Genomic DNA, 27,560 nt, shown 5'->3' on the forward strand with positions numbered 1-27,560 from the left:
AAAAAAAAGGCCTAATGCAGCAGGAAAAAAAATGCCATTTTATGCTACTAATGATTTTTAACTAAATCTTTTATATTATGTGTTTAGCACATGAAAAATTATATACAGATTTTTAAAAATCAAAAGGGAAATTTCTACATACATTAAACCTATCATTTCTGTCTTTGCACTGCTAATATAGTGTTTAAATTATGCAAACAAACATCCAGTAAACAGTATTTTATTTTATGACACTCTGCGTTAATACAATAAATATACAAAACTTCCAAACCACTGAAAACATGCAACATCAGAGGGACAGATGAAAGGCATTTATACAGAACCAGGACAGTCACCATGATGGCAGCACAGTATTACTACCCGACAAAATATACACACACCCTAGACAAAGAGTCCAAGTTCCAAATTACAAGTCGTTGAGCAATGATTTTCCAGTGTTCAAACTGTAGTTTTAAATAAAACAGCCATGATTTAATATTGCAAACTGAAAAATGGCCTGGTGCCTACTATGTGAAGACCATTTTAGGACTGGGATACTGGGCCATTTTTAGCTTTAAATATAAAACACTAATAAGTGTCAATTTTTTTGCTGAGTGAAAATGTAATTATTTACTGGTTATTAAGAGAATAGTGAATATAAGAATTTAAAGCTGTTTCATATCTGATCAAACTGTAGGCACTGTCATCATCTCAATGCAGTATTTTTCAAACCATGATTTCTCTCTCAAACTTGTATTAACCCCCAAAATGGTTTTAAAATGGGATTTCCTCCATTTATTCATGAAAAGATATTGTGGGTTGGAATTATTCTTTGGGGATTTCTACATAAGAGAAACAATCCAATTCTGAAGGGAAACATAATAGTATTTTCCAAAATCATCTGACATCTTTTATTTGTAGTTCAGAGAAAAACAAAATGGACTTGGGATATAAGTCAATGGTGGCTCTAAGTGCTCTTGTACTCTGTGGTTAGTATTTTGAACGTCTGTAGAATCCACCCTCAATAAAGCACACTGATGAAACAGATTTTCATTAAGATTATAGGCTCTAAAAAAATGGAAGTGCTGAGTTGGTTGAAAATGTAGATGAAGATTATCATTGATCAGAAATACTTATAAAAACAGCTTTAAATTCATATTCTGAATCACATTTTCTTCAGAATAGAAGAAATATCTTCCAACTATTTTATTACTCAATAAAGTATCAAATAAATCAAATGTAAACACCATCTGGATGTATCTGCATTACCTAGTATCACACAGAGCTTCTTCATAAATAGTAAGAACTTGGCATCCCACCCCCGGCAGGAAATTATTTTAATTCCAGATTTAGGAAGAGAATAAAAGTGACTTAACCATTTATGTTTTAAAAAAGGGGAATTTGCTGTCTCAAATAATAGAGTCCCATGGACCATCCTTACTGAAAATCAAGTTGAATAAATCACTACCTGTCATTCTAGAATCTAAAATTAGCTGAAGACTTTCATAATACAGTAGCATCACTTACAAATGCTTTTGATTCATTTAATCTGTACTAAAAACAACTTAAAGTTTGAACCCATGTATACCATAAGAATGAAGTTCTATGCTGCATAGTAACAATTTAAACATGATTATGTTCACAATTAATGCATTTAACTGTATTTGTATTTATTTGCTTGGTGCAATGTTTTGTTTTTCCTATTGCTGAATTTTAAATGTATTCAGTCTGTCTCAAAAAGTGAAGACTTAGGTGACTTAGGGATTCAAGTATATTAGAAATGCTAGGGTCTTTTTATTTTTAATGCCACTAGAAATGAGAGAATAAAAGAAAAGTCCCTTAAATACTGAATGTTCTTTATAGACAAGAGTTAGGCTAGCTTTTAATACCTCTGTCAAAAATCACACACACACACAAACACACACCCCAAAATAAGCTGCCAAACACAATCTCAGTCCAATTAAAAAGAGTAGCCACAAGAATGTATGGAAGTCTCCATACAGTAAAATTTTACTGTGTGAATACCAAAAATTAAAAGATAAAATAAAAGGAATTATTGTCACTACATTCCATTGCATTAACTACCTTCTTTTTGGATAATGCACTGCATATTATATTAAAGTCTCATATTGTACCCCAATAAATTTTTATTTAAAAGAAACTATTACATAAAATCATTTCTATGATTCCATAAACAACCTTTGCTTCTACAACTATAAGCAGTACAGAACCCAAAATACTAAGTCTTTTAATTTAAGAAACATAGTACCCATGCAAGATAAGAGACTGTTATCAAAATATCAACTACTCTCAAAAAATAAAATAAAAGGAAGATAAAATATACGTTATCTACCAAAGCACACAGGCTCTTCACTGGTGACTGAAACTAGTAACAAGCGAGCCAATTTAAAAATCCATAAGTCTCTGCTGGCCTACTTCTTTCAATATAAATAGGGGAAAAAGAACAAAACACTGCTTTACTATTCCGATGTGTAATCCTTATCTCTAAAGATTCTTGAAAGAACTACAATTAGTGCTAAGTGCTTTTTTCATCGTAAGTAACATATTAATTTCAGTGTGTCACCACTGAAATAATTTGCTGAACATCATCCCCCAAAAAATATGGAGAATATTTATTTAGCGTGTAATATTTTTTTTTCTGCAAGGGGCATTGAAATATTAAGAAACTATTAGGTCAAGTAATAAGACAAGGACATTTTTCTGATTTTAGCCCATGCACGTGTGAATGGGAAATATCCATGCTGTGTGTATTGTGTGTTTCCAACATAAAAATATTTGTAAATACAGTAACTGGAGAGAAAAGTACAGTCAAAAGGTAACAGTGTACTGTGGGAAGGTTCTCTAGATTTGGTTACCCTTGAAGGCATTCTGAGCTGCACTCGTTGCTGCAGTGGAAGCTGCATTTGCAGCTGCGGTCTGGACAGTTTTGTTGGACATCACGCCTGTTGCAAACTCTTGCTGGGCCTTCTCAAAACTAGCACCTGTTGTGCGATACAGTCCATGTACCTACGGAGGCACAAGAAAGTGGAGAAGATGAGCAGCAATCTACACATTCACTTCCAGCAGCTTGAAATTAATCTCAATGTTATTCAGAGATACAAGGACTAGATTCCAGTCAGGATTCCTATGGTCAGGAACAATAGCCACCATGCTGGCACGAATATTGAAATGTTTTCCAAATACAGGTTTCTTATTTTCTTCCCCAAGCAGAAGACATAATTATGGTAACTAGAACCAAAAATAATTTAAAGAACAATTTCTGGACCAACTACAAAAGCTATGTTTTCTTTTGTACTTAGTTCATTAAGATATGAACGACATTAGAACAGAATGGTTTAAACATAACAAAAGAGACAATCTGACTTTAATTTATGGCCCCAGACAATTTGAAGAGAACAATACCATATCTATTTCTAATTTGGTCACATACACAGCATGATTATAATCTAGTGATACCATTTGATCATTTAGCAAAGAAAGCACTATAAACATATTGTTGCTGTCCACTATATCATTTAACATTTTGGGTATAATAAGTCCTAAAGGATTTATGAAGAAATGATGTGGGGAATTGTCTCTCCATACTGATCTGCTACTAAAATCTTGAAGTTTATTTTCATGAGCAGGGTTCAAAACTTTTCTATCATTTTAAGCTGCATACTCAAACTATGAAGCCCATCAGTACATATCATGAGCCACTTAACACAAATTTTAAAAAGAAACTAATAATGTAAATTAAAACAAGCGTTCATTACATGACTAAAAACTTTGGGGGTGGGCAATAAGTGAACCAGCAATTAAACTGCACTGTGATTAGAACTAAATTAGAAGGCTCCCCCAAATGCAGTCAATGCATGTTTTAGGAAGGGCTAAGTACACCCAAGTGGATGTGGAATAAGAAAAAGTAGAATAGGTCACAGCTCACGTCAAGCACAGATACCAGGAAGTAGTTTCAAGAAGACAGAGCTCAGAGAGGATAGGCTGATCTGGGGGGAAGGGAAATGATAAGTTCTAAATATTCATTTACTCCACAAGTGTCTACTGAATGTCTACTTTTGGCCTACTACAGCAGGCAGGTGAAGATTTGGTTTGGAGTTCAGGAGAGGAATGGGCTGAAGACATGAACTTGGAAACCACTGATATACATTATCAACTAAAGATCTGTGTTCTCTCTCTCGGAATTCTTATGCTGAAATCCCAGTCCCCTATATGATGGTAGTGGAAGGTAGGCACTTGGGTGAAGCCCTCATGAATGGGATTAGTGCTCTATAAGAGAGAGCTCTCCTGTCTCTCTTACCACATCAGGACACAGAAGATGGCAATTTTTGAATCAGGAAGCAGGCCTCAACCTGATACTGAATCTTCTCTAATGTGCCTTGATGTTACATTTCCCAGCCTCCAGAATTGTGAGAAAAAAATTTTTTTAATGTTCTTTAAGTCACCCAATCTATGATATTTTTGTTGGAGTAGCCCAAAGGAACTAAGGTACCATATAAATGGTAGCTGAAATCTTGGCCTGGATGAAACTGTGTTTAAAGAACATAAAGTAGAAAGAAAAGAAAGTCAGATACAGAAACCTATTAAGGTACTAGTATTTGAAAGGCATCTAAAGCAAGGAGGAATGATTAGAAGAGAAATGGCAATAACAGCCAGGTTCTTCTTACTAATGCCAAGGGAAGAAACTGTGTTCAAGAATGAAATCCTGGGTAAAAGATAAAAATACAAAGACAGCCAGGTGGGGTGGCGCATGCCTATAATCCTAGAGACTCAAGAGGCTCAGGCAGGAGGATCACAAGTTCAAAGCCAGACTCAGCAACTTAGTGAGGCCCTAAGCAACTTAGCAAGACCATGGCTCAAAAAATATTAAGGGCTAGGGATGTGACTCAATGATAAAATGGCTCTGGAGTCAATCCCCAGTACAAAAACACAAAAGCAAAAACAAAGACACAGCCAGCTCCAAGTACTTCTGATGTAGTGGTGAAAGTGAATGCCATATTACTATGATTGAAGTATAAAATGGTCAGGGAGAGAAAGAGCACCAACAAATACACACACTGGTAAACCCTCCAATTCTTTTTCCCTAGTACTTTAGCACTACCGTAAGTTTAGAAGTCATTATTTTTATTCCCTTTTCAAACCAAGTTTTCCATAGAAAATTAAAGATACAAACAAATTACTACTCCTATGTGGGAGAAATATAGGTCACAGTGAGTACAAATGATTGGATCCTGGAAAATAAGTGTATTAAAGAAATTTAATAAACCTTCTTTACACACTAAACCCAGTCACAGTGTAATGCAAGTACAAGTCCACTCGCCAGTCCCATCCCCTCTTCCCACAAGTCTGTGGGCATGTAACAAATAAATGTGACTTCGAACTTGTTTCACTATTATTTTCTTTCTCAAACTTGTATTAAATTGATCAGCTGGTGTATGTGTTCATGGCATCAGGGTTTAATTACTTAAAATGTAACCCAGAGTCTGGCAGAGCAGAGAGGTAAGGAGCAGCATATGCTTCCAACAGTCTATATCCATATAGACCCAGAGAGCCACCTAGAGGGAAAAGGCCACATACATATTCTGTGTATAATGCTCAAATGGATATAAATCCATTAAAGGGTGACTTCTTTATTCCAGGGCCCCATGAAAGATAATAAGCCAATCATGATGATCAACATTTCAAAAGACTTATTGTCCTGCTGTTTCAGCTGTATATATAGCAATGATTCACATTTCTTAGGAAATCAGGGACAAAACCTTAACACATAGGACTATAATATTTATTTTATTTCATTTCATTTTATTTTTTGGTACTGGGGATTGAATTCAGGGATTCTCTATCTCTAAGCTATGCCCCAGCCCTTTTTAGTTCTTATTTTGAGGCAGGGTCTTTCTAAGTTGCCCAGGCAGGTCTTGAACTTGTATCCCTCTTCTCAGCCTCCTAAATCGCTGGGATTACAGGTGTGCATCACCATGCCTAGCTAAAGAACTATGATTTAAAAAAAAAAATAGCTGGGCACAGTGGTACACACCTATAATCCCAGCAATTTAGGAGGCTGAGCAGAAAGATCACAAGTTTGAATCCAGTCTTGGCAACATAGACTCTGTCTCAAAAAATAAAAAGAATGAGGATGTAGCTCAGTGGTAAAGTGCCCCTGGGTTCAAGTCCAATACCAAAAAATAAAATAAACAACTTAAATACTTGCAATCTTTCCTATTTATGAGAAATGTATTGACCTTAATATTTAGTTCTGTAAGTATCACAGGAAGGGCAACAGATTTGGTATCTACTAATTCTAATTTCCAGCTGACTGATCAACATTTGAAACTTCACCTTTACATCCCATAGAACAAGAATATGTGTTGTCCTATCTGCTCCTCAGAGTTTACCTATGGATCAAATCAGAATATATACCAATAAGTTAAATAATATAAATTAATTTTAAAGTGTCTGCATAAGCGTCACAGCCAGGTGGAGATGCACCTGTTTCTGTTCATGTGCCTGCGCGCTCACTGTGGCTGTGTATGGCAACAAAAAGCTGTAAACCGCAGAAAGTGAAGAACCATGGCACTTTATATGAAATAATCCAAACACATGTCTCCAATATGGCAGGTAGAATACCTTTTCAAGAAATGACATTTTGCCAAGTGCCATGGCACACACCTGTAATCCCAGCAACTCAGGAGGATCGCAAGTTCAAAGCCAGCCTCAGCAACTTAGCAAGGCCCTAAGCAACTCAACTCAACCCTAAGACCCCGTGTCCTAATAAAATACAAAAAAGGGGCTGGGGGATATGGCTCATGATTGAGTACCCCAAGTTCAATCCTTAGTACCAAAAAAAAAAAAAGAGAGAGAGAGAGAGAGAAAGAAAATCACATTTCTATTAATATAAGACCCCTGTCATATCAAAGTTATTTTAACTTTTATAAAAGCTAGTAAAATAAAAATGAGTTTTAAAATTATTTTTCCACATTCTTGTTTTGAGTTTTTAAAAAACATATGAATCTCTAAGTATACATTTTTCTAATTAAACATTTCCTAGAAACCCAGTATGAACTCTCCTGCCCATAGATAGGGTCAGATATTCTTTTCATAACCCAGTTTCATGCAGTTGAAACCCACTCCTCCTTTGACATCTCAGGACTGCTGCTCTGTCCTCTCCTGTGCCTGCACTAGCTGTGCTCTCCCTTCTGCAAGCACCTCCAGCACTTTGTACAGCTTAGGGCATGTACACTGTTCTTCTGCAGGGTTCATCTACTTGTCTCATACCCACATGCTTTTAGTTATCTGAGGGCAAAGGGCTATTTTTTACTTGTTGTTACACCCCCTTATAAGACATAGCATAGTAACTTGCAGTAGAAGTCACTGAATAATAATTTGCCTATCTGGAATTAAATGGTCCAATATTGACCTCATTATTAAAAATAAAAGTTACCAAATAAGTAAGTGCAATACGACTCTAACAGACTTCCTGTGTTACAAGGTAAAATGGTTAGTTTGCAGTTACCTCAGAGGCTAAGTGTTCTAGAAGCAAACATACTATTTCATTCCTACCAGGAAAAGTAGAAAATAACAAGTGCTGGCAGGGATGTAGAACACTGCTGATTGGAATGTAAAATGATATAGGTACTGCAGAAAAGAGTCTGGAGGTTCTTCAAACAGCTAAACAGAAAATTACCATTATGACCATGTAACAATTCCACGTCTAGGTATATACACAAAAGAAGTGAAAGCAAGGACTCAAACAGTTCCTTCTAGACCAACCTTCACAAGCAGTATTATTCACAGAAGCCAAAAAGTGGGAAAAACCAAGTGTCTGGGCTGGGATGTGGCTCAGTGATAGAGCACTTGACTAGCATTGGCCCTGGGTTTGATCCCCAGCACCACACACACATACACACACACACACACACACACACACACACAAAAGTGTCCCACACATGATTAAATAATATAGTGTATATACATATACATAGTGGAATAATGTTCAGTATACAATTATTCAATGCTACAACATGGATTAACCTTGAAAAAAATATACTAAATTAAATAAGCCAAGTACAAAAAGAAAATATTGTATGATTCCATTTATATGAAATATCTAGAACAGGTAATTCAGAGAGGCAGGACATATGTTAGAGATTGTGATGGGCTGAAGTAGGGAGGATAAAGTAATTGCTTAATAATTTCAGTTTCTGTTTAGAGTAATGAAAAATATTTACAAATAGACAGTGGTAATGGTTGTAAAACTGCAATTGCCATTGATTTGTACCCTTAAAATAATTCAAATGGCAATTTTTAAATTTTGTTTTAGATATACATTAGAGTATACTTTGACATATTATACATTCATGGAGTATTAACTTATTCTAATTAGGATCCCATTCTTGTGGTTGTACATGATGTGGAGTTACACTGGCCACGTACTCATATGAGTAGGAAAGTTTTGTCCAACTCATTGTACTTACTGTCTTTCCTGTTTCCATCTCCCATCCCTTCCCTCATTCCCCTTTGTCTAATCCAATGAATTTCTGTTCTTCCCCTCTATACCACTCTTGTTGTGGGTTAGCATCCACATATCAGGGAGAACATTTGGCCTTTGGTTTTTTCACTTAGTATGTTAGCCTCCAGTTTCATCCATTTATTGGAAATACCATAATTTCATTCTTCTTTATGGCTGATTAATATTTCATTGTGTATATGAGTGTACAGGATTTTTAAAATCCTGTCTGTTGAAGGTACCTACATTGGTTCCATAGCTTGGCTACTGTGAATTGAGATGCTATAAAACATTGATGCGACTGCATCACTGTAGTTTGCCAATTTTAACTCCTTTCATTATAAACCAAGGAGTGGGATAACTGGGTCAAATGGTGGCTCCATTCCAAGTTTTCTAAGGAAATCTCCATACTGCTTTCCAAAGTGGTTGTACCAAAATGCAGTTCCCACCAGCAATGTATGATTGAACATTTTTCCCCACATCCTTGTCAACATTTGCTTGTTACTTATATTCTTGATAATTGTCATTCTTACTGGAGTGAGATGGAACATCAGTGTAGTTTTAATTTGCATTTCTCTAATTGCTAAAGATGTTGAACATCAAATGGAAATTTTATGTTATATATATTTTGCCATGATTTTTAAAATGTAATATATCAAAACCACTGAATTGCACACTTTAAATGTGTGACTGCATAATATGTGAATTATATTTTAATAGTTGTTCAAATGTGTATATAGGATGATTTAGGTAGAAGTATCATGTAACAGCATTATAAATACTCAGCAATATGTCAAATTTGAAGATGTCTAAGTAAAGATAATTCACAATAACATATTAACTTAGAGTCAGTATCAACTAAGTATCTAGTACTTACTGAAAAAGAAAATAAAAATTATGTGCTGCGGGGAGCTCAGTGGTAGAGCACTTGCCTAGCATATGTGAGGTTCTGGGTTCTATCACCAGCATGGCAAAATTAAAAGGTGGGGAGTTTAAAGTAAACATACTAAGGACACCAACTGAGGCTAGTATCGAAACAAACTGCTCAGGAGGGCCATTTTTTTTCCCTATGAATTCAAAAAGTATTATTCCACATACTCGGTGTCCTCTGCATGAAAATGATAAGTATCTGGATCAGCATTTTAATGGGCAATGTGAGTCATCTGGAATTGATTCCTAATCAGGAAAGACTATAATGCTGCATCATTCTGAGAAAGGTACAGACAGAGAAAAGAGTAGCATGCCTATATGTGACTCTAGAAAAACAGTAAAATTATTAGCTTTCTATCCTAGGTCCAGAAGTTGGGGGAGAATGAGCACCGAGCACAATATTTTCAAAGAAAGTAAGTCACATTTTTTGGGGGCGGGGGACGGGCCTGTATGGGGATTGAACTCAAGGCTACTCGACCACTGAGCCACATCCCAGCCCTATTTTGCATTTTATTTAGAGACAGAGTCTCACTAAGTTGCTTAGCACCTTGCTTTTGCTGAGGTGGCTTTGAACTTGCAATCCTCCTGCCTCAGCCTCCCAAGCTACTGGGATTAGAAGCACGCGAATAGTCACTTTTAATCTAAGAAGATTATCATTTTATATATAACAGAATATGTTCACAAAGCATTTTCTTATGTAAAACACCAATTTTAATGAATTCTGGATCATATGCCCAATTCCATACTCCTACACATATTAAAAGAATATCTGCTGAATAGACATTTAAGTAAATGAAAAAAAATTAAAACACACAAATTTCATTATTAGCAAATAGAAATAATATTTACCTAAAATTCTTTGGAGATGCAAAAATCATTAATAACTTTTATTAATGTGGACATGAAAATTCATAAATAAGTTTTCAAATTTCATGGAAAAGAAAATCAAAGTCATGTTCCAAAAGAATACAAATTATTTAGTAACTAGTACTTACTGAAAAAGAAAGTATCTATTAGTCACTCCTATATTAAGTCATTCTAACTCTTTTACCAGTTAAAAGAAGAGAAAAATTTTTGGATTTCTCTAATAATTCCTGTGAAGCATTTATTTATTGTTGGTGGACCCATTTATGGTATTTTCTCCTTTGGCCCCAAAATATTATCCTATTCTTTCTAATAGTTTACTACAGAAATCAGTCCTTTAAAAAAAAGATAATTAAGAAATAATCAGAGAGAAAACAGAGGAAATCTATTTGTGTAAAATAAGGGTTGAATTGTTTCCTTATCTATGAAGATATTCAAGAGGCATATATTGTTTCGGTACTTAAAACTTGGATTATAAAATGACACTATGGAAGAAATACAGACATTTGGGGTACTCTATATAATAATGATAACCTATTCCAATTATGCAAAACTTAGTAACAACAAAATTCTCAGTATTGCTTTCCTTTCCATTAAAACAGACATATACCACAGAGCCACAATTGGCTGGATCTGGAAAGAGAAACAGCCTTATAAAACCCAAGAATTCTAGAACCAAAATAGTGTGCACAGGTAACTTTTCAAGGGCATTAACTGTTTATGAAGAGTATGACCCCTAGTGGTTATAAACTATGCTACATACCCCCAAAAGATTTTGTGTGTGTGTTATTAAATAGCCAATTTTGAGCAATTATGGAAGAAAAAAGAAGAAATCAGTGTTTTTCTTGGATCTCAATTTCTATCATTGTAAGAGAAATGTCTGACATTAAAATACTAAAGCCACCTCAGATTATACTTTAACATGTATTATTCCCATTTCTTCTTCTTCATAAACGATACAGAAAATCACTTCATCTAAACTCCTTGTTTCACAGGTAAAGAATATGAGATCCTAGCTGGACGTGGTGATGCACACCTGAAATCCCAGTGACTGGGCAGGAGGATCATGACTTCAAAGCCAGCTTCAGCAATGGTGAGGCACTAAGCAACTCAGTGAGACCCTGTCTCTAATGAAAACACAAAATAGGGCTGGGGATATGGCTCAGTGGTCAAGTGCCCCTGAGTTCAATCCCTGGTGTCCCCTGGTTCCCCCTACTCCCCCAGGTTAGCTTAAAGATTTGGACAGCACCAACAGACAGTACACATATAAAATGAGGTAGCTGATAACTTCTTTAACTATGAGGTTAAAAAAAAAATCAACCAAAATATCAGAGTGTGTAACATAATTCCAAGATCAATTCTTTTATTTGAGAAACAGTCATATTTTTTGAATGCCTGGCCTATGAATATGAGCACATCTCTACAACTATTTCATTCATGGGTTGGGTCCTGAAAAATGGAGTACCTGGAAAATGGGGGAGAAGGGAATTCCAGGATGGAGTTTGGAGCACTGCACTTAGTAGTCCATTACACAGCAGCCGAGGATGAACGCTTCCACCATGCTGACTCTCCAGATCAGCTGTTCTACCTATCCCCCCTCCCCCCGCCACACACACTACTGCTAGTTAAAATTCTCTCCACGCTTCCCAGAGCAGACTCATGGTGGGCATCTTCCGCCCTTGGCCCTCTTCTCACTCCATGTGCTTTCCAGGCTTCACTTACTTTAGGAAGATGATACTTCCCAGTCTAGAAATCCAGGCCATGTGCTCCTTACTTGTATATCCAAAAGCCTACCAAATACTTAGACTTTAATGTCCCACTAGTATTTTACACTCCCTGTATAAAAGGTTGAAACCACCTTGATCTCCAAACCTGCTCTTCTTATACTCTCCCTTCCTGAAAGGCCCATCATCTAAAAACTTGGAGGGCATCATTTATCTACTATTTACAAGCCCAAGCTGAATTAATAATCATTACCTGCTCACTTTCTACTGTGACTGAACTACATTTAGTTCAAGTCAACATCATTACTAACTAGCTGCCTAGCCCATCTCCCAGCCTTGGTTTTTCCAAGTACTAGAACCCTGCTCCCCAAATCCCAAATCTATTTCAGAATAATCCTTCTAAAACTCAAATCAGATCAACTCAGTTACTCTCCTCCTTAAGACTCTTCTATGGCTCACCACCTCTTTATGGAGACAATTCAAACCTCTTAACAAGGTTTCCTAGTCAATAAGATTCTGCAGGACAGAACTGCACTTACATGTTCACTCTCAACTCCCAACACCCCACATTTCTCTTTGCCCCAATATATACACCAACTTCCTTTTCCATCCATTCTGACCTATTTGTAAGTCCCTAAATTTGCCATGTTACATTCTGTGACTAGATATGAACTAATATGCCCACTGTCTGGGACCTACTTACTCTCTTATCCTTATTCCTTTATTTAGATAATTACAATAATAGAGAGACGTCATTGTACCTCAGCTGAGACAAAACTTCAATAGACTGCATAGCTGGGTACAATGGCACATGCCCTGTAATCAGGAGGCTGAGGCAGGAGGATGGCTTGGGCCCAGGAGTTCAAGGCCAACCTGGGCAGTACTGTGAGATTTCATTTTAAAAAACAGCAAAAAAAAAAAAAAAAAAAAAAAATGGACTTAATTCCTTAGGAAGACCTCCAAAACTTGGCTAGGTGCTCCTCTGCTCCCTTTCCTCACCTATGTGATGGCCATTAAATCACAGGATGGTGGTGCCCATTCATTCGTTTCTCTTCCCAGACTCACCTAACCAGCCCTCACAATTAAGGAAGCTGATTACTGGTAAAACACAAGAAAATCCTAAACCAGAACCTGAATATCAAAGGGTAAAATGTGAGTCAAGAAGATCAAAAAGGAAAACTAATTGTAATTGTGCCACATAATTTGCATTTATTATTTCATTTCATCCTCATGCCAACCCCATAAAAGTAGCTATTCCCATTTCTTCTTTCATTCAATAAATATCTGAATGCCTATCACATGCTAATCACTGCCTATCACTGCTTCAGATGTGAGGAATCTAAGCTAAAAGCATAGAGGTGACCGAGGCCCTGCTCTCGGGCAGCTTGCAGTGCAAGTGAGGACACTGAACCTGAGCGGCTGTAGGCTCCCGTCTCAGGTCACACAGCTGTTAAGTGAAGCATCAGAATTTCAACCTGAGCTGCATGGTTTTAAAGCAAAGCTCTTGCTCTCCTCGTTTAATTCCAATGCTAAAAGACAGGTCTTCCCTAGAGGGGTTTATCAAGCTGGGTACCCAGAATACATGCTCTACAAGGCATATAAACTGGCTTATGTTCAGGTCCCAGAGTGACCAAAACAGACAGAAAGTTCCCCAAGAAAAGAGAGACTTGCATAATCCCAAAGACGGGGAGTCATGAGACAGATTCTGTAGAGCAGGCAGCAGGATCTGAGGTGGTCTTGGAGTAGCAGAGAAGATGAAGTATTGGGTTAAGACACACAGCCAATGACAAGGGGGATGAAGGAATGGATGGCTGGGGACGTATCTGAGGAAAGTCAATAGTTCTATTTGACTAAAGAAGAAAATATGGTTCCAGGAGTTGTGAAACATCACTAGTCCTTTTTCTCACCACCACCACAATCCCATTCCCAGCCCCAGATTCACATCAAAAATCTACACAATGTTAGTTAATATAGAAACTATATATGAAATGGACTGAAAGAAGAGAGCATGGTATGAGAGTGACCTATAAAAAATGTTCTGAAGGTATCCCAGGAAGTGACCAAAATAAAAGGGGGAAAAAATAAAAATGTGCTGGGGCTGTAGCTCAGTGGTAGAGTGCTTTCCTGGCACATGCGAGGACCTGGGTTTGATCCTCAGCACCACATAAAGATAAATAAGTAAAATAACGGCATTGTGTCCATCTACAAATAAAAAAATATTTTTTTTTTTTTAAAAAAAAGGTAATAGAAGCATTGACAGAAGCAGTACAGCACTAAAACAAATCACAAAAAGTGCTTTGGTAGGTATTCAATATTTCTGTTTTGAAGAAGCAAATGCATAATGGTGGGATATTGTTATATTGTATGCATGTGTGAATATGTAACAATAAATCCCATCATTATGCATAACTATAATGCAACAATAAAATGTGGATAAAGAAAAAAAGAAGCTATATAAGCTTCATTCAAAACAGAAATTGCAGAACATAAAAGATAAAAAATTTTAAAATTTGGTTGGCTCTCCAATTCATAAAAGCAGCCTTCAGCTAAAAGGTCTTAAAAATGGAGGTCGAATATCCTTATTCTAAATGGTTGGGACCAAGAGTGCTTCAGATTTCAGAATACCTGCAAATACATAATGAAATATCCTGGGGATGAAGCCAAATTTATACATGAAATTTATTTATTTTTCATACATATCTTATACACATAGCCTGAGTGTTATTTTATATAATTTTATAATGTGTCTGTCATGTGAGGTAAGATGTGGAATTTTCCACTTGGGGCATAATGTCAATGGTCAAAAGTTTCAAATTTTGGATTCTGGATTAGGGATGTTCAATCTGTATTCCTTTTTTTTTTTTCCTGGAAGTTGCAAACATGATTTTTCTAAAATATGTTCTGTGCATAACTATTTTTTTTTTATTTTTGGTACCAGGAATTGAATTCAGGGACACTCGGCCACTAAGCCACATCCCCAGCCCTATTTTGTATTTTATTTAGAGACAGGGACTCACTGAGTTGCTTAGCATCTCACTGTTGCTGAGGCTGGCTTTGAACTCAAGATCCTCCTGCCTCAGCCTCCTAAGCCGCTGGGATTACAGGCATGTGCCTCCGCGTCCAGCTCTGTGCCTAATTATTCATTGTAAAAAATAATACTCGAAGAGCAAACTTGCACAAGAACAACAAAACAACTTGAGGTTACACAAAATGGGAGAACAAGATCTTCGCATCAGGCTCACGAGAAAAATCACAGACATGAAGCTGCACTTACTTTTTTAAACATGACTAGTGAGATGACTGCTGATGCTGTGAAAAGAGCCGCTATGATTATCATCATGATTCCAACAGGAATGTTTTGGTTCAGACCAGTAAGGGATGAAATCCAACCACTACAAAATAATCAAAAGCAAAGTGTAGTTAAGCAGATAAGTTAATGCAGACTTCTTAAAAATAATACCTAACTGACATTCAGCACTTATGAGGCAGGCAGTGTTCAACTTCTTTATATGTATTAGCTCATTTAATTCTAACGCGATCATAATCTCATAAGAGAGGTGCTATTTTTACTATTTTACAGATGAGAAACTGGGTCACAGAGGTACTCAGTGCCCAAGTTCTCACAGCTAATAAAGCATAATCTTAATTCAAAAGCAGATGAAACCACTGAGCCCCAAGTGTTTACCACCACATTATTGCACTGTTTAAGCTTGTGAGTTCATGGCCATATTTTTAAATGCTCATTTTAAATTCTGCGGAATTATGGAAGGAAATATTTGCAAACCTCACATTTAACACAGGATTAGTTTCTAGAATATAAAAATAACTTTTATGGTTCAACAATACAAAAAAATCATCTAGAAAATAGGCAAAACACATGGTGAGACAATTCACTAGGAGGACAGAAAGATGGCAAAGAAACACATGAAAAGTTGTTCAATTTCTTTAGTTATTAGGGTAATGCAAATTCAAACCACAATGAGATATCACTACACATCCATCAGAATGGCTGATGTAACAGATAGTGGCAACACTAAATGAGGTGGAGGCTGAATCACACATAATTGTTGGTGAGATTATAAAATGGTACAGCCATTCTGGAAGACAGTTTATCATTTTCTTTAAAAACAAAAACAAATGAAAAAAAACACATGCAACTTCTCTATGGCCCAACTGATTATTGTGTCATCCCAGAGAAATGAAAACTTATATTCACACAAAAACCTGCTCATGAATGCTCACAGTGGCTTTATTCATAATAGCTTCAAACTGGAAACAATCCAGATGTTCTTCAATTGGGGAATAGTTAAACAAATTGTGGTACATCTATACCATGGAATACTACTCAAGAATAAAAAAAAAGAACCTACTGATACACAGAACAACTTGGATGACTCTCCACAGGATTATGCAGAGTAAAAAAGCCAGCAGTTGCATGCTATATAATTCCAATTAAGTAATCCTCGTAAAATGATAGAATGATCAGAATGACAAACAGATTAGTGGTTGTTTGGGGTTAAGGAAGCAGTGGGAGCAGGAGAGCTATGCGTGTGGCTATCAAAAAGTATTCATACACAATTTATTTAAAGAAGATAGAATGTGCTGTTTTATAAAATGGGAACATAATCTTCAAAGGGAATGGTTTGTACAAATGCTACATCTCTTGGGACATGTTAAAACTGTGTTCCTTGTTTTTTTCTTTATCTTATTTGTTTGCTTTGGCTGATCTGACTTTTCTGTGTAAACTATATTAGGATACAAAAATTATATACAAATATTAGATTAACAACTTAAAACTAATAAAGTAAATAAACTTACCAATTGCCCCAATTATGAAATCCTGCAGCCTGGAGCACATGTACAGCAAACTGACAAATATAGACAAAGAAGAATACAAAGAATCTGAAAGAACTGTCACTCCTTTGAAAAACAAAAGAGGGGGAAGGAGAGAAGAAAGAAGAAATGTCATTTTTCTCATTAATTTTATATTCACATGCAGATTGTCATTCAAACCTTTAAAAAAGTGGCAATAATCTTAGGCTTAAAATTAAAATAGTAATATTATAATAATTTATTTGAACCTTTCATGTAAATATTCAATATCATTCCAATCTTACTTTGTTCTTTCAGTTTCTAACTGCACCAAAATCCATCTTAACAACTCAGCTTTCGTTTTTAAAACAAACTTCACAAGAATTATAATACACAATGAAGTATAAATATTTAAAATATTCAATTTAATAATATTGAAACTTATTTAATATATGCATATTAAAACATGTACATGCCTGGACTTTCCCCTATCAATACTGTGAGCATATCCCAAGTTTTCTGGATAATCCCTCCCTTTTTCTCCCCCTTACTTTACCAGCAGCTTTCTGTCATCATATTTTGCCTATTTCAGAACTCTCTACACATGAGATCATATAGTATAACACTCCAGATTCATCCATGCTGTGGCATGTATCAGAAAGTCATTCCTTTTCATTGCTTAATAATGTATAAATATGCCACAGTTTATTCATTCACTATCGATGGACATTTAGGTTGTTTGCAGATTTTTACTATTGCAAATAAAGTTATTATGAATATTACTATATAAGAATTCATATGAACATACATTTCTTTTTCTCCTGGGTAATTACTTACAGGTGGAAAGGTAGAGACACAGAAGTGTTCGTTAAATTTCTAAGAAGAAATTGCAATCTGTTTTATCAAGGGGTTGTTCGATTTTACATTTCCGCTGGCAGGGTATGAGTATTCCAGCTCCACATCTTACTAATACTGGGTAATGTCAGTCTTTTTAATGCTAGCCATACCAATGTATGTATAGTAGTATCTTATTTGGTTTTGATTTTTCTAGTGAGTAATTCTGTTAAGCATCTTTGCCTGTCATCTGTGGATCTTCTTTGGTGAACTATTTATTAAAATCTTTTTCTGATGTTTTAAGTAAATTATTTTCCCCCTTATTCTTGCATTTTGAGAGTTTTTATAATACAGATTCTATATACACAAGTTCTTTATTATATATATGCTTGGCAAATATTTTCTCCCAGCCATGGCTTTTCAATTTGATGTATGTATGTATGACAATTATCTGTGTTTTTAAAGGGAAGAGCATCTTTTTTTTTTTAAAGAGAGAGGGAGAGAGAGAGAGAGAGAATTTTTTTTTAATATTTATTTTTTAGTTATCGGCGGACACAACATCTTTGTTTGTATGTGGTGCTGAGGATCGAACCCGGGCCGCACGCATGCCAGGCGAGCGCGCTACCGCTTGAGCCACATCCCCAGCCCGGGAAGAGCATCTTAAAGAGCAGCTTTTGATAAGTTTTGCCTTTTCTGAATTCCACTTTACTTATTCATTATTTTATGGATCTTGATTTTCTTACTGTATCTAAAAAAAATCTGTGCAAAAGCCAAAGAAATAATTCTGTTCTCTTCTAGAAATTTAACTTTTTCAGCTTTAGATTGTAGTCTATACTTTTTTGAATTACTTTTTTTTGCACAAGGTATTAATTGAAACTCTTTGTTTAATTTAACTTGGTACCAGAAATTGAACCCAGGGTTGCTTAACCACTAAGCCACATCCTCAGCCCTTTTTATAAAATTTATTATGAGACAGGGTCTCACTAAGTTGGTTAGGGCCTTGCTAAGTAGCTGCGGCTGGTTTTGAACTTCGCTCCTCCTGCCTCAGCCTCCAGAGCCTCTGAGATACAGGCAGGTACCACTGCGCCCAGCCAGCATCATTTCTTAATGATGATTTTTCTGTACTGCATTGTTTTTTTATCTTTCTCAAAAATCATTGGTCTATGGTAGATTTATATTCATTTCTGGATGCTCTATTCTGTGCCATTTTTCTCTATCTTTATGTCAATATTACACTATTTTGATTACTGAAACAATCTAAGCTTCAAAGTCTTCAAATTAGGTAGTGTTAGTTTATTGGCTTCATGATTCCTTTTCAGAGTTGTTCTATCTATTTTAAGGCTTTTACATGTTTTACATTTACCTTCTAGAATCACCATGTCTTATTTCCTGAAAAGAGCCGGCTGGAATCTGTTTATATTTTCTACATAGATAATCATGGGTCTATGAAAAATATAGTTCTTTCTTTCTAATTTGCATACCTTTTATTTTGTTTTCTTGCCCGATTATACTGGCCAGAGCTTGCAACACAATATTGAATAGAAGTGGTAATAATAAATGTCTGTTATGGTTTGGATATGTGATGTCCCCCAAAAGCTCATGGGTGAGACAATGCAAGAACAGTCACATAAAAACATGAGTGGATTATGAGAGTCTTAACCTGATCAAAGCACTAATCTCCTGATGGATTCACTGGGTGGTAACAGTAGGCAGGTAAGGTGTGGCTGGAGGAGGGAGATCACTGGGGGTGTTCCATTGGGGTTCATGTTTGATCCCTGGTGAGCAGAATTCTCTCTGCTTCCTATTGCTATACCTTACCACCATGATTTTCTGCCTCACCTCAGGCCCAGAGCTATGGACTGAGGCCCCTTAAACTGTGAGCCAAATCAACTTTTACTCCTCTATGTTGTCCTTGTCAGGTCTTTTGGTCACAATGCTGACTAAAATTGTCATTTCTGATCCAAGGCAGTTTTTAATAGATTCCTTTTATCAGGTTGAGAAAATCCCCTTCTATTCCAAGTTGGCTCAAGAAAGGATGTTGGATTTTGCCATATGCTTTTTGGGCATCAATTAAGATAAACATATGGTTTTAAAACCATGCAATATGGTGAATTGTGGCTAATTAATTTTCTAATATTAAACCAACCTAAAATTCTTGAAAGAAGCTCCATCCACTTGATCATGACATAGTATGTTTTTAATATACTGTGGAGTTAGGTATTAAAATTCACTTCAGCAACACTTTAAATTCTCCTAAATTTACCCCATTTTCTGTTCATCACAGTGATTATTCGCGGCCCTCAACGCTTCACTTAATTTCAGCATTAACTGTTAATCAAAGAGGAAAACAGAAGTCACTGGAATAAATCCCTGCCCTTTCTTACTTCATAGATAAGGTCCTGCCTGCTTCTCTGTGGAGGGGCAGCGTCCGTCCTCTCAAAGCTAACACTAGCAGAAGAAACCTTTAGCCTGTCCTTCAGGTCATCTGGAGTGCTTCAGGTCATCTGGAGTGCTCCACTTCACCAGTTTCTTATTGTCTGCCCTGATGAGTCTTCACCTCTTCGGTTAGATTCTTCCCTTCAGTGCATACAAAGTTTTTTCATCTTCAAATAGCCCTCCTTTAACCCTGTCTTCCCCCAAAACTGCCACCTCTATCTTCCTCCTTCCCTTCAGTGACAAAAATCTTGAAGGAGCAGTCTACCAATGATTTCCTCAACCTCCCTCTTCTTACTGGTTTTCTTAATTCCCTGTAGCCTGGCTACTCCACAGAGATACCACCAGAAGCACTTCAGAGTCATGAGAAACCCATGAATTTCCAAATCAAATTTCTCAGTCTCTACTTGGTTATGGCTTTCAACACTGAAAATCCTCACTCTTAGCCTCTGGCTTCAGTAATGTTACTCACTTCTATTTCTGTCATTTCTCTGATCTAGACTGTCTCAGTTTTCTTATTTCTGTACCCATTTCCTCTATGTCCAACTGTTTTTACAGAAAAGCACCTGAAGTAATTCTTGCATCTTCTAATGTTTGGGAATCATCTACCACAGGATAAAGTCCAAGTAATAAGACACTATATACTATACACCTCTTCATAAAACATACCTACAATCCCTGTTCTAGCTCCTCTTACCAGAAGAACACATGTCTTGCTAACTCAGTATCTTTATTCTCTTTTCCACCTGGCAAACATGATTCACTTAGGTCCCGCCCATACCCAAAGACAGGACAGTCAAGTTTCGCTCCCTAAAGGGAATAAAGCCCAAATTTAGCATTTTGAAATTCTCTGTTCCTTCTCCCCAACCTATTTATTAATCATTTATTTCCATAACATGAATTCATAGATATATATTTTATTCTTTAGATTAAAATCAAAAACTATCATTTATTTTGTTGTTCAAATTGTTCCAGCTTAAGCCTTTTAAAATCTGTTTAGTATTTGATGATCGGTACTCATCTTGCATTTTCCCTGTTCCTGCTCCACAATGAGCCATTATTTGAAAGAACAAAAGAGCAATTTTAATGGTTTGATAATAATGTTTCCTACATTAGTCATTTAAATCAAATGGTAATTGATAATTCTATCAGTAATATGTTAAGCAAAGTTAGTATTAATTAATGACATGTTCTTCAAGAAAATTGCCAATGAAAACAATAAATAGCAAAACCCACAATATAAAACGCTATTTTTATTAGTACCAAATAGAAACTCCATATGTGCCTCATCTCTCTGGGAAACAAAATATTACTAACTTAATAATTAATTTATTTATTTATTTAGTTTACTGTTTTGAGGAAGTCACTTCTGAAACATTCCTATTTCCCTAATCTTTATCAGTGTATAAAAATATAACTTAATATTTTCTTATTTCTTGTTAAATATTTTACTTTTATTATTTGTGTATCAAGAAACCAGAATAGCAAAATTACATAATACATATACTGAAAAGGCTCTTGATTAATTTCTAAAGGCTTCACAATTATTTCAGTTACCCAAGAGCCATCTTTTACTTCCACATCTACAGATATATTCCAGAAGTTGAAACTGCTTCACTATAACTTTTAGTTAAGAAATCTTTTTTTAAAAAACATTTTTAGTTCCCAATGGATCTTTATTTTGTTTATTTATATGAGGTGCTGAGAATTGAACCCAGTGCTTCATACATGGTAGACAAGTGCTATACCACTGAGCTACAACAGCAGCCCAAAAAATCTTTTGAAGGATATCAAGTATGTTTTAAAAAATTAAGAAGTCCTACTAAAAGAATATTTCTAAAATATCGCTTCCAAATACAGATGGCTTCCCTTCCTCTTTGGTATGTACTATATATATACAAAATTATATAGCTAGTATGTAAAACTGATAAATTGGAACCCTCAAAATCTTTGAACCCCATTTTGTCTACTTCTTTTGTTCAAGAAGGCTACATAAGCAGCTTACTTCACAACAGTTAAACTTGTGGAACCAACCTAGATGTCCTTCAATAGGTGAATGGATAAAGAAACTGTGGTATAAATACACAACGGACTATTACTCAGCAATAAAAGAGAACAAAATCATGGCATTTGCAGTAAATGGATGGAGTTGGAGAATATCATGATAAGCGAAGTAAGCCAATCCCCAAAAAACAAAAGGCAAATGTTCTCTCTGATAAGTGGATGCTGATCCATAATGGTGGGGGACGGGGGGACAGGAGCACGGGAGCGGGGGCACAGGAAGAATGGAGGAACTTTGGGCAAAGGGAACGTAGGGGAAGGGAGGGGAAAGAAAAAGGGGCAGGAAAGATGGACATCATTACCTTAGGTACATGTATTACTGAACATGTGATGTGACTCTACATTGTGTACAACCAGAGGAATGAAAAATTGTGCTCCATTAGTGTACAACAAATCAAAATGTATTCTGCTGTCATGTATAACTAATTACAACAAATTTAAAAAGAAAAAAAGAATAAATAAAATTGTAGAACACTCAAAAAAGAAATAGAAGAAGACAATAGAGGTGAAAAGACCTCCCACATGCATGAGTTGGCAGAATTAATATAGTTAAAATGGCCATATTACCAAAAGCAATCCAAAGATTCAATGCAATCCCTGTCAAATTACCAAGAACATTCTTCACAGAATTAGAAAAAAAAAACCAAACTGTCCTTAAGTTAATATGGAAGATTAAAAGACTCAGAATAGCAAAAAAATGAAAAGAAGAAGAAGCCTATATGAATTTCTTCTTTTTAGTTCTGTGATACTGGAGATCAAATCCAGGGCCTCCACTAAACTATACCCCCACCCATAAATAACTTTTTTAACAGACCGTGTTTATGTTATTTGTCTAACAAACATCTTTCCTGAACAAGGAAACAGTAAAATTCATTCCATTGTACAGTGACCATGCTAATATGAATACTATGCCCAGCACCGCAAAAAAAAAAAAAAAAACTTCAAAGTTCTCTAAAATACAAAACTGTGTTCCAGCACTTACTTAACTTCATGGACTCATTTTCAAGAAGAACAAAATCTTCCTCTGATATGTCCAAATTATTGCAAATGCAAAATCAGAAAAACTTTGAAAAGGTTGCCTCATTTTCTAACTAGACAAGCAATCATTGAAAATATAACTCTTTATAAATCAAAATGATACCTAAAAAGTGAATCTGACTCTTGTGAAAAAAAATTCTGCAATGTGGGATTGCAATTCCCCAACAAATCTAAAACTTATTAAGGAGTGACATGCAAAAACCTGAGTTAGTCACACTGCTAAAAAGCATATTAACTATAATTCCTAATATACTGAACTCTGTATAATGTAGGAAACTCTGTAAAGTGTAGATTAACAAGCTAAAGCAATGCAATCATCACAGGAGCATAATGTTCATTCAAGATACATAAGGGAAGGGTAAGTCTAGGTGAGGAACTCTGAAAGAGTCTGTAGACACCCAGGAGGTCTGTATCTGAACCAGGATCAGAAAGGGACCAGAAGAAAAATCATAATTAGGGATAGAAGGACTTCTACTGGCCTTCATCACCAAAAGCAATGGGTCTTACATACAGGAAGAGATTAGGAAGCCAACTGTTTAAATAGTATAGCTTGTACTTAGTATTTTGTTGTTGTTGTTGTTGTTGTTGTTGCTGCACCCTAGGGATCCAACCCAGGGCCTTGCACAATGCTAGGGAAATGCTCTACCACTGAGCTATACCCTCAGACTCCTTTAACCATTTCAAATCACAGAGGGAAGAAAGTAAAGACACAGAACAACAATATAAATTGATTAAAGCTAAGTGCTTTAAATTGTAATCTGCCTCAGTATACAATGAAGTATTTGTGGTACTATGAATATTCATTCTTAATAAATCCACCTAAGTAATATATTTCCTGGTCTGAATGAATTAATGAACGAATAAAACTTCCTATTACTTACATCCTGGCTTTTTCAGGTCAAAGCCTATTAGAAAACTGAATTTTAAATAAACCAGTGGTTTTTGGTTTAATGTGTTCTGCCACCTTGTAGCATAGGCTTACAGAAAATTTCTTCCTTAAATTATCATAATAAATCTCAGAAAATAGATTTATATGTTCTTGTAAAGTTTATTTCACAAACCAAAACAATATCAGAGATAGTAATTATAACTACAGTTTGGGGGAGCCAGGAGAGACAAAGTATTTCATGATTTTAAAAGAACTAACATACTTCATACAATAACTTATAGTTAACTAAAATACTATGGCCTGTGCTTTGGGCAACTCAACATAGTGGTTAAGAGAATCCAGTTTCAGTGAGTGATAGTGGGTTTGAATCCAACGCACTTAAAACTCTAACTTCAGGCAAAATGCCCAAGGTATTTCCATTTACAAATGGGATGACAGTAGAACCTAATTTTGTTCCAATAAAATAATACATGTAAATATGCATACATATCACACAGGAAACAACTAATAATTGTTCCTTGTTAGTACCACTAAATACACTACTATGATCCTGCACCAAAATAAACTGTTTTGCTCCCAGATGTGAGATTAAGCTGCTGAAAAGATCTTGAAACTTTCTGGAACATGGACAACTTAATGACTACTACTAGTACCAAACAACATATGAAGTCTTTAATGAGACAAAGGCATTAGAATAAAAAGAAATCTAGGAGGTACAGCTGCTTTACTTGTCTTAGTCACTTGGAATCTTGGAGTCCACGATTGTTTAAATCAGCCCTACTTTCCCTCTAATAACTGCTGAAATCAGTTCATTCTATAGAATAGGGAGTCTAGAAACAGACTTGAAAGGGTAGTACCATGAACCCCACAAATCATGTAAAACAATCTGCAAAATGTGTGTGTTTTTAAGGAAGAGGGTTCAAAGATTTAAGATTTTATAATAGAGTCTATGGCTTTAAAACTATTAAGAACCACTCACTACCTGAGCCCAGATAAAAACAGGAGGATAGAAAGGATCCTGAACTCTATCTTCTTCCCATCTGTGTTCTGCCAAAAGCAGGGAGGCATGATAAAATTTTCAACCCACACCTGGGCTCAAGCTCCAGATCCTCTATACTTGATATTTTACAAAAATAGCTAACCTGTTTTGAGCCTTATGTGCCAGGGACCTCAATAAACACAAGCATTGTCCCTTCAGTCCTTACAACACCCCCATGAGGTAGGAACTCGTACCAATTCCATTTGACTCCTTTTAGAGAGATGAAATAATCAAAAAACACAGCTGCTAACAAAAACAGTATAGATGACTTGTCTGCCTGTCTATAGCTAATGTCCTTAACCATCTGATAAAATTACCTCTAAGACACTATTTTAATTCATTTCATCTTCTACAAGATTAGAATTATCAATCAATAGAACATCACTGTCTAAAAAAATTAACCCCATTTGCTTAATGTAGTATTTCATATATAAAGGGATATGACAAAATTTCTTTTCATATGCAATGATTTATATTGTTGAAAATTCTCTTTTAGAGTCATGGAAGACAAAATAGACAAAACAATATTTGCAGTTAATGGGGGGGAAAAAAAAGACTAACTGGCCATGATGGCACATACCTGTAGTTTTAGAAATTCAGAAGACTGAGGCAGGAGAATCACATATTGGTGACCAGCCTCAGTAACTCAGTGAAACCCTGTTTTAAAAAATAAAAAGGGCTAGGGCTGGGGCTGGGATTGTGGCTCAGTGGTAGAGCACTTGCCTGGCATATGTGAGGAACTGGGTTCGATCCTCAGCACTGCATATAAATAAATAAATTAAATTAAAGGTCCATTGATAACTGAGCAAAATATTTTTTAAAAATTTTTTATTAAAAAAACATAAAGGGCTGAGGATGTAGCTTGGTGTCAGAGCACACTCCTCCCATCCCCAGCCCCTGCACACTGGGTTTCAATTCCCAGTATCATTAAATAAATACATAAAAACTAAAATAAAGACTGAAATATCACTAAACTACTACTTGATATAGGCAAAGATTTTCTTGATACAACTAAAATCTCATGATTTCATTACCAGTCAATGTAGAAAGCATAAATAGCTACAATAAGCCAGTACCCAACCATTTTAATTAACCTTGAACAACAAAACTAATAATTTAAAGGAAAACAGAAGTCAACATTGGTGAGCTCCTGTGTCAAAATGAAACTATTTTCAGGATATTACATAGGCTATGCTCTTATAAAACAGAAAACTCAACAAAAACATTTTTCCACAAATATGCCATTTATTTCAACAAAGAACACTAAACAGAGTTTGGGTTTTGAACCATCTAGAATATTAAATCTGGAAGCTATTCAACGCGTCTTTTTTTTTCTTATGTCACAAAAGACAGTTTACTATCAATCCTCTTACTTTATCATCCTATCATACTTTCACTACAAGTTCCCTATTTAATCATCTATGTTGCAATATCCCTAAACTCTTCCTGTAAGTGTGAACATATCCTCAAATTCTAAATAAACTATCTTAAACTTACTGTGGGTCAAGTTAGTAAATATGTATTACCTCTTAAAGTAAAATGTCCTAGAGAAAAACAATATGCCTCATGAAATATTGCCCCAAACAAGTAACTTTCATTGAATAAACTAAAACTTGAACTTAAAATCTAGAATTGACTCATCAAAAAAAGTTTTTAAACTAATCTTATGTGCCCAACATTATTTTTTTAAATACTTACTGAACATCTCAAATATTGTAACAGTACTACTAACATCTCCTTCTGCCTCTTAGCTAGTCTTTAAGAGGAAAATATCTGACAGTACTGATTTACTCTGAAGTATAAATGATGCCAGACAGGGCAGTAAAGTGTCTTCACAAACAGGTCTGCATTTAAAAAGAATAGTGCACAGAAGAAGATTATTTTTTTTAATAGATAAAGGTGGGAGACAGGGAGGGAGGAGGGAAGTGTTGGGGAGTGATACTGGCCAAATTATATTGTTCTACTGTGCGTATGTGTGAATATATAACAACTCACGTGATTGTGTACTACTCTAATGCACCAATAAAAAATGTGGGGAAAAAAGAGATAAGAAAATTAAAGATGGAAAAAAGAAAAACCAAAATGCTTTTAAAACTTCTTTAAGTTAAAAAAAAAACAACAACAACAAAAAAAACAGGGGCAGGGTCACTGATAAGAGTGAAACACCACATTCCAGAGACATGTCTCTAAAGCTGAGGCAGAACCAGAATGAGAACTTCCTTCTCTCCTCAACCCTCTCCACCTCCACCAGGGTGAAAAGTTAGAAAGTAACAAGCAGCAGCAGGTACTCCTAGAGGGAGAAAGAAAATGTAAAATAAGACCCATAGGCACAAAGGGGAGACCAAGTTAGTGGAGCAGATATTTAAAGAAAAAAAAAAAAGGCTCTGGAAAACCAAGCCTCACCTTAAACATGAATAACACCAAAGGACTCTGAAG

The 27,560-nt window shown here is 35.7% G+C and overlaps 1 protein-coding gene across 2 annotated transcripts in view; it reads right to left on the reverse strand.

Annotated features, from left to right (window-relative positions):
* Positions 1-204: 204 nt before the first annotated feature.
* Scamp1 (secretory carrier membrane protein 1) overlaps positions 205-27,560 on the reverse strand; it is a 105,673-nt gene continuing 78,317 nt past the window's right edge. For both annotated transcript variants that reach the window (XM_071612470.1, XM_027927935.2), the window contains 3 exons: positions 16,837-16,938; positions 15,293-15,410; positions 205-3,006 (listed from right to left, as the gene is read on the reverse strand). In XM_071612470.1, the coding sequence (XP_071468571.1) occupies positions 2,842-3,006; positions 15,293-15,410; positions 16,837-16,938 (385 nt within the window). In that variant the 3' untranslated portion in view covers positions 205-2,841. The remainder of the gene's footprint in view (positions 3,007-15,292; positions 15,411-16,836; positions 16,939-27,560) is intronic.

The sequence above is a fragment of the Marmota flaviventris genome, chromosome 5, assembly GCF_047511675.1.
Source record: "Marmota flaviventris isolate mMarFla1 chromosome 5, mMarFla1.hap1, whole genome shotgun sequence".
Taxonomy (NCBI): Eukaryota; Metazoa; Chordata; class Mammalia; order Rodentia; family Sciuridae; genus Marmota; species Marmota flaviventris.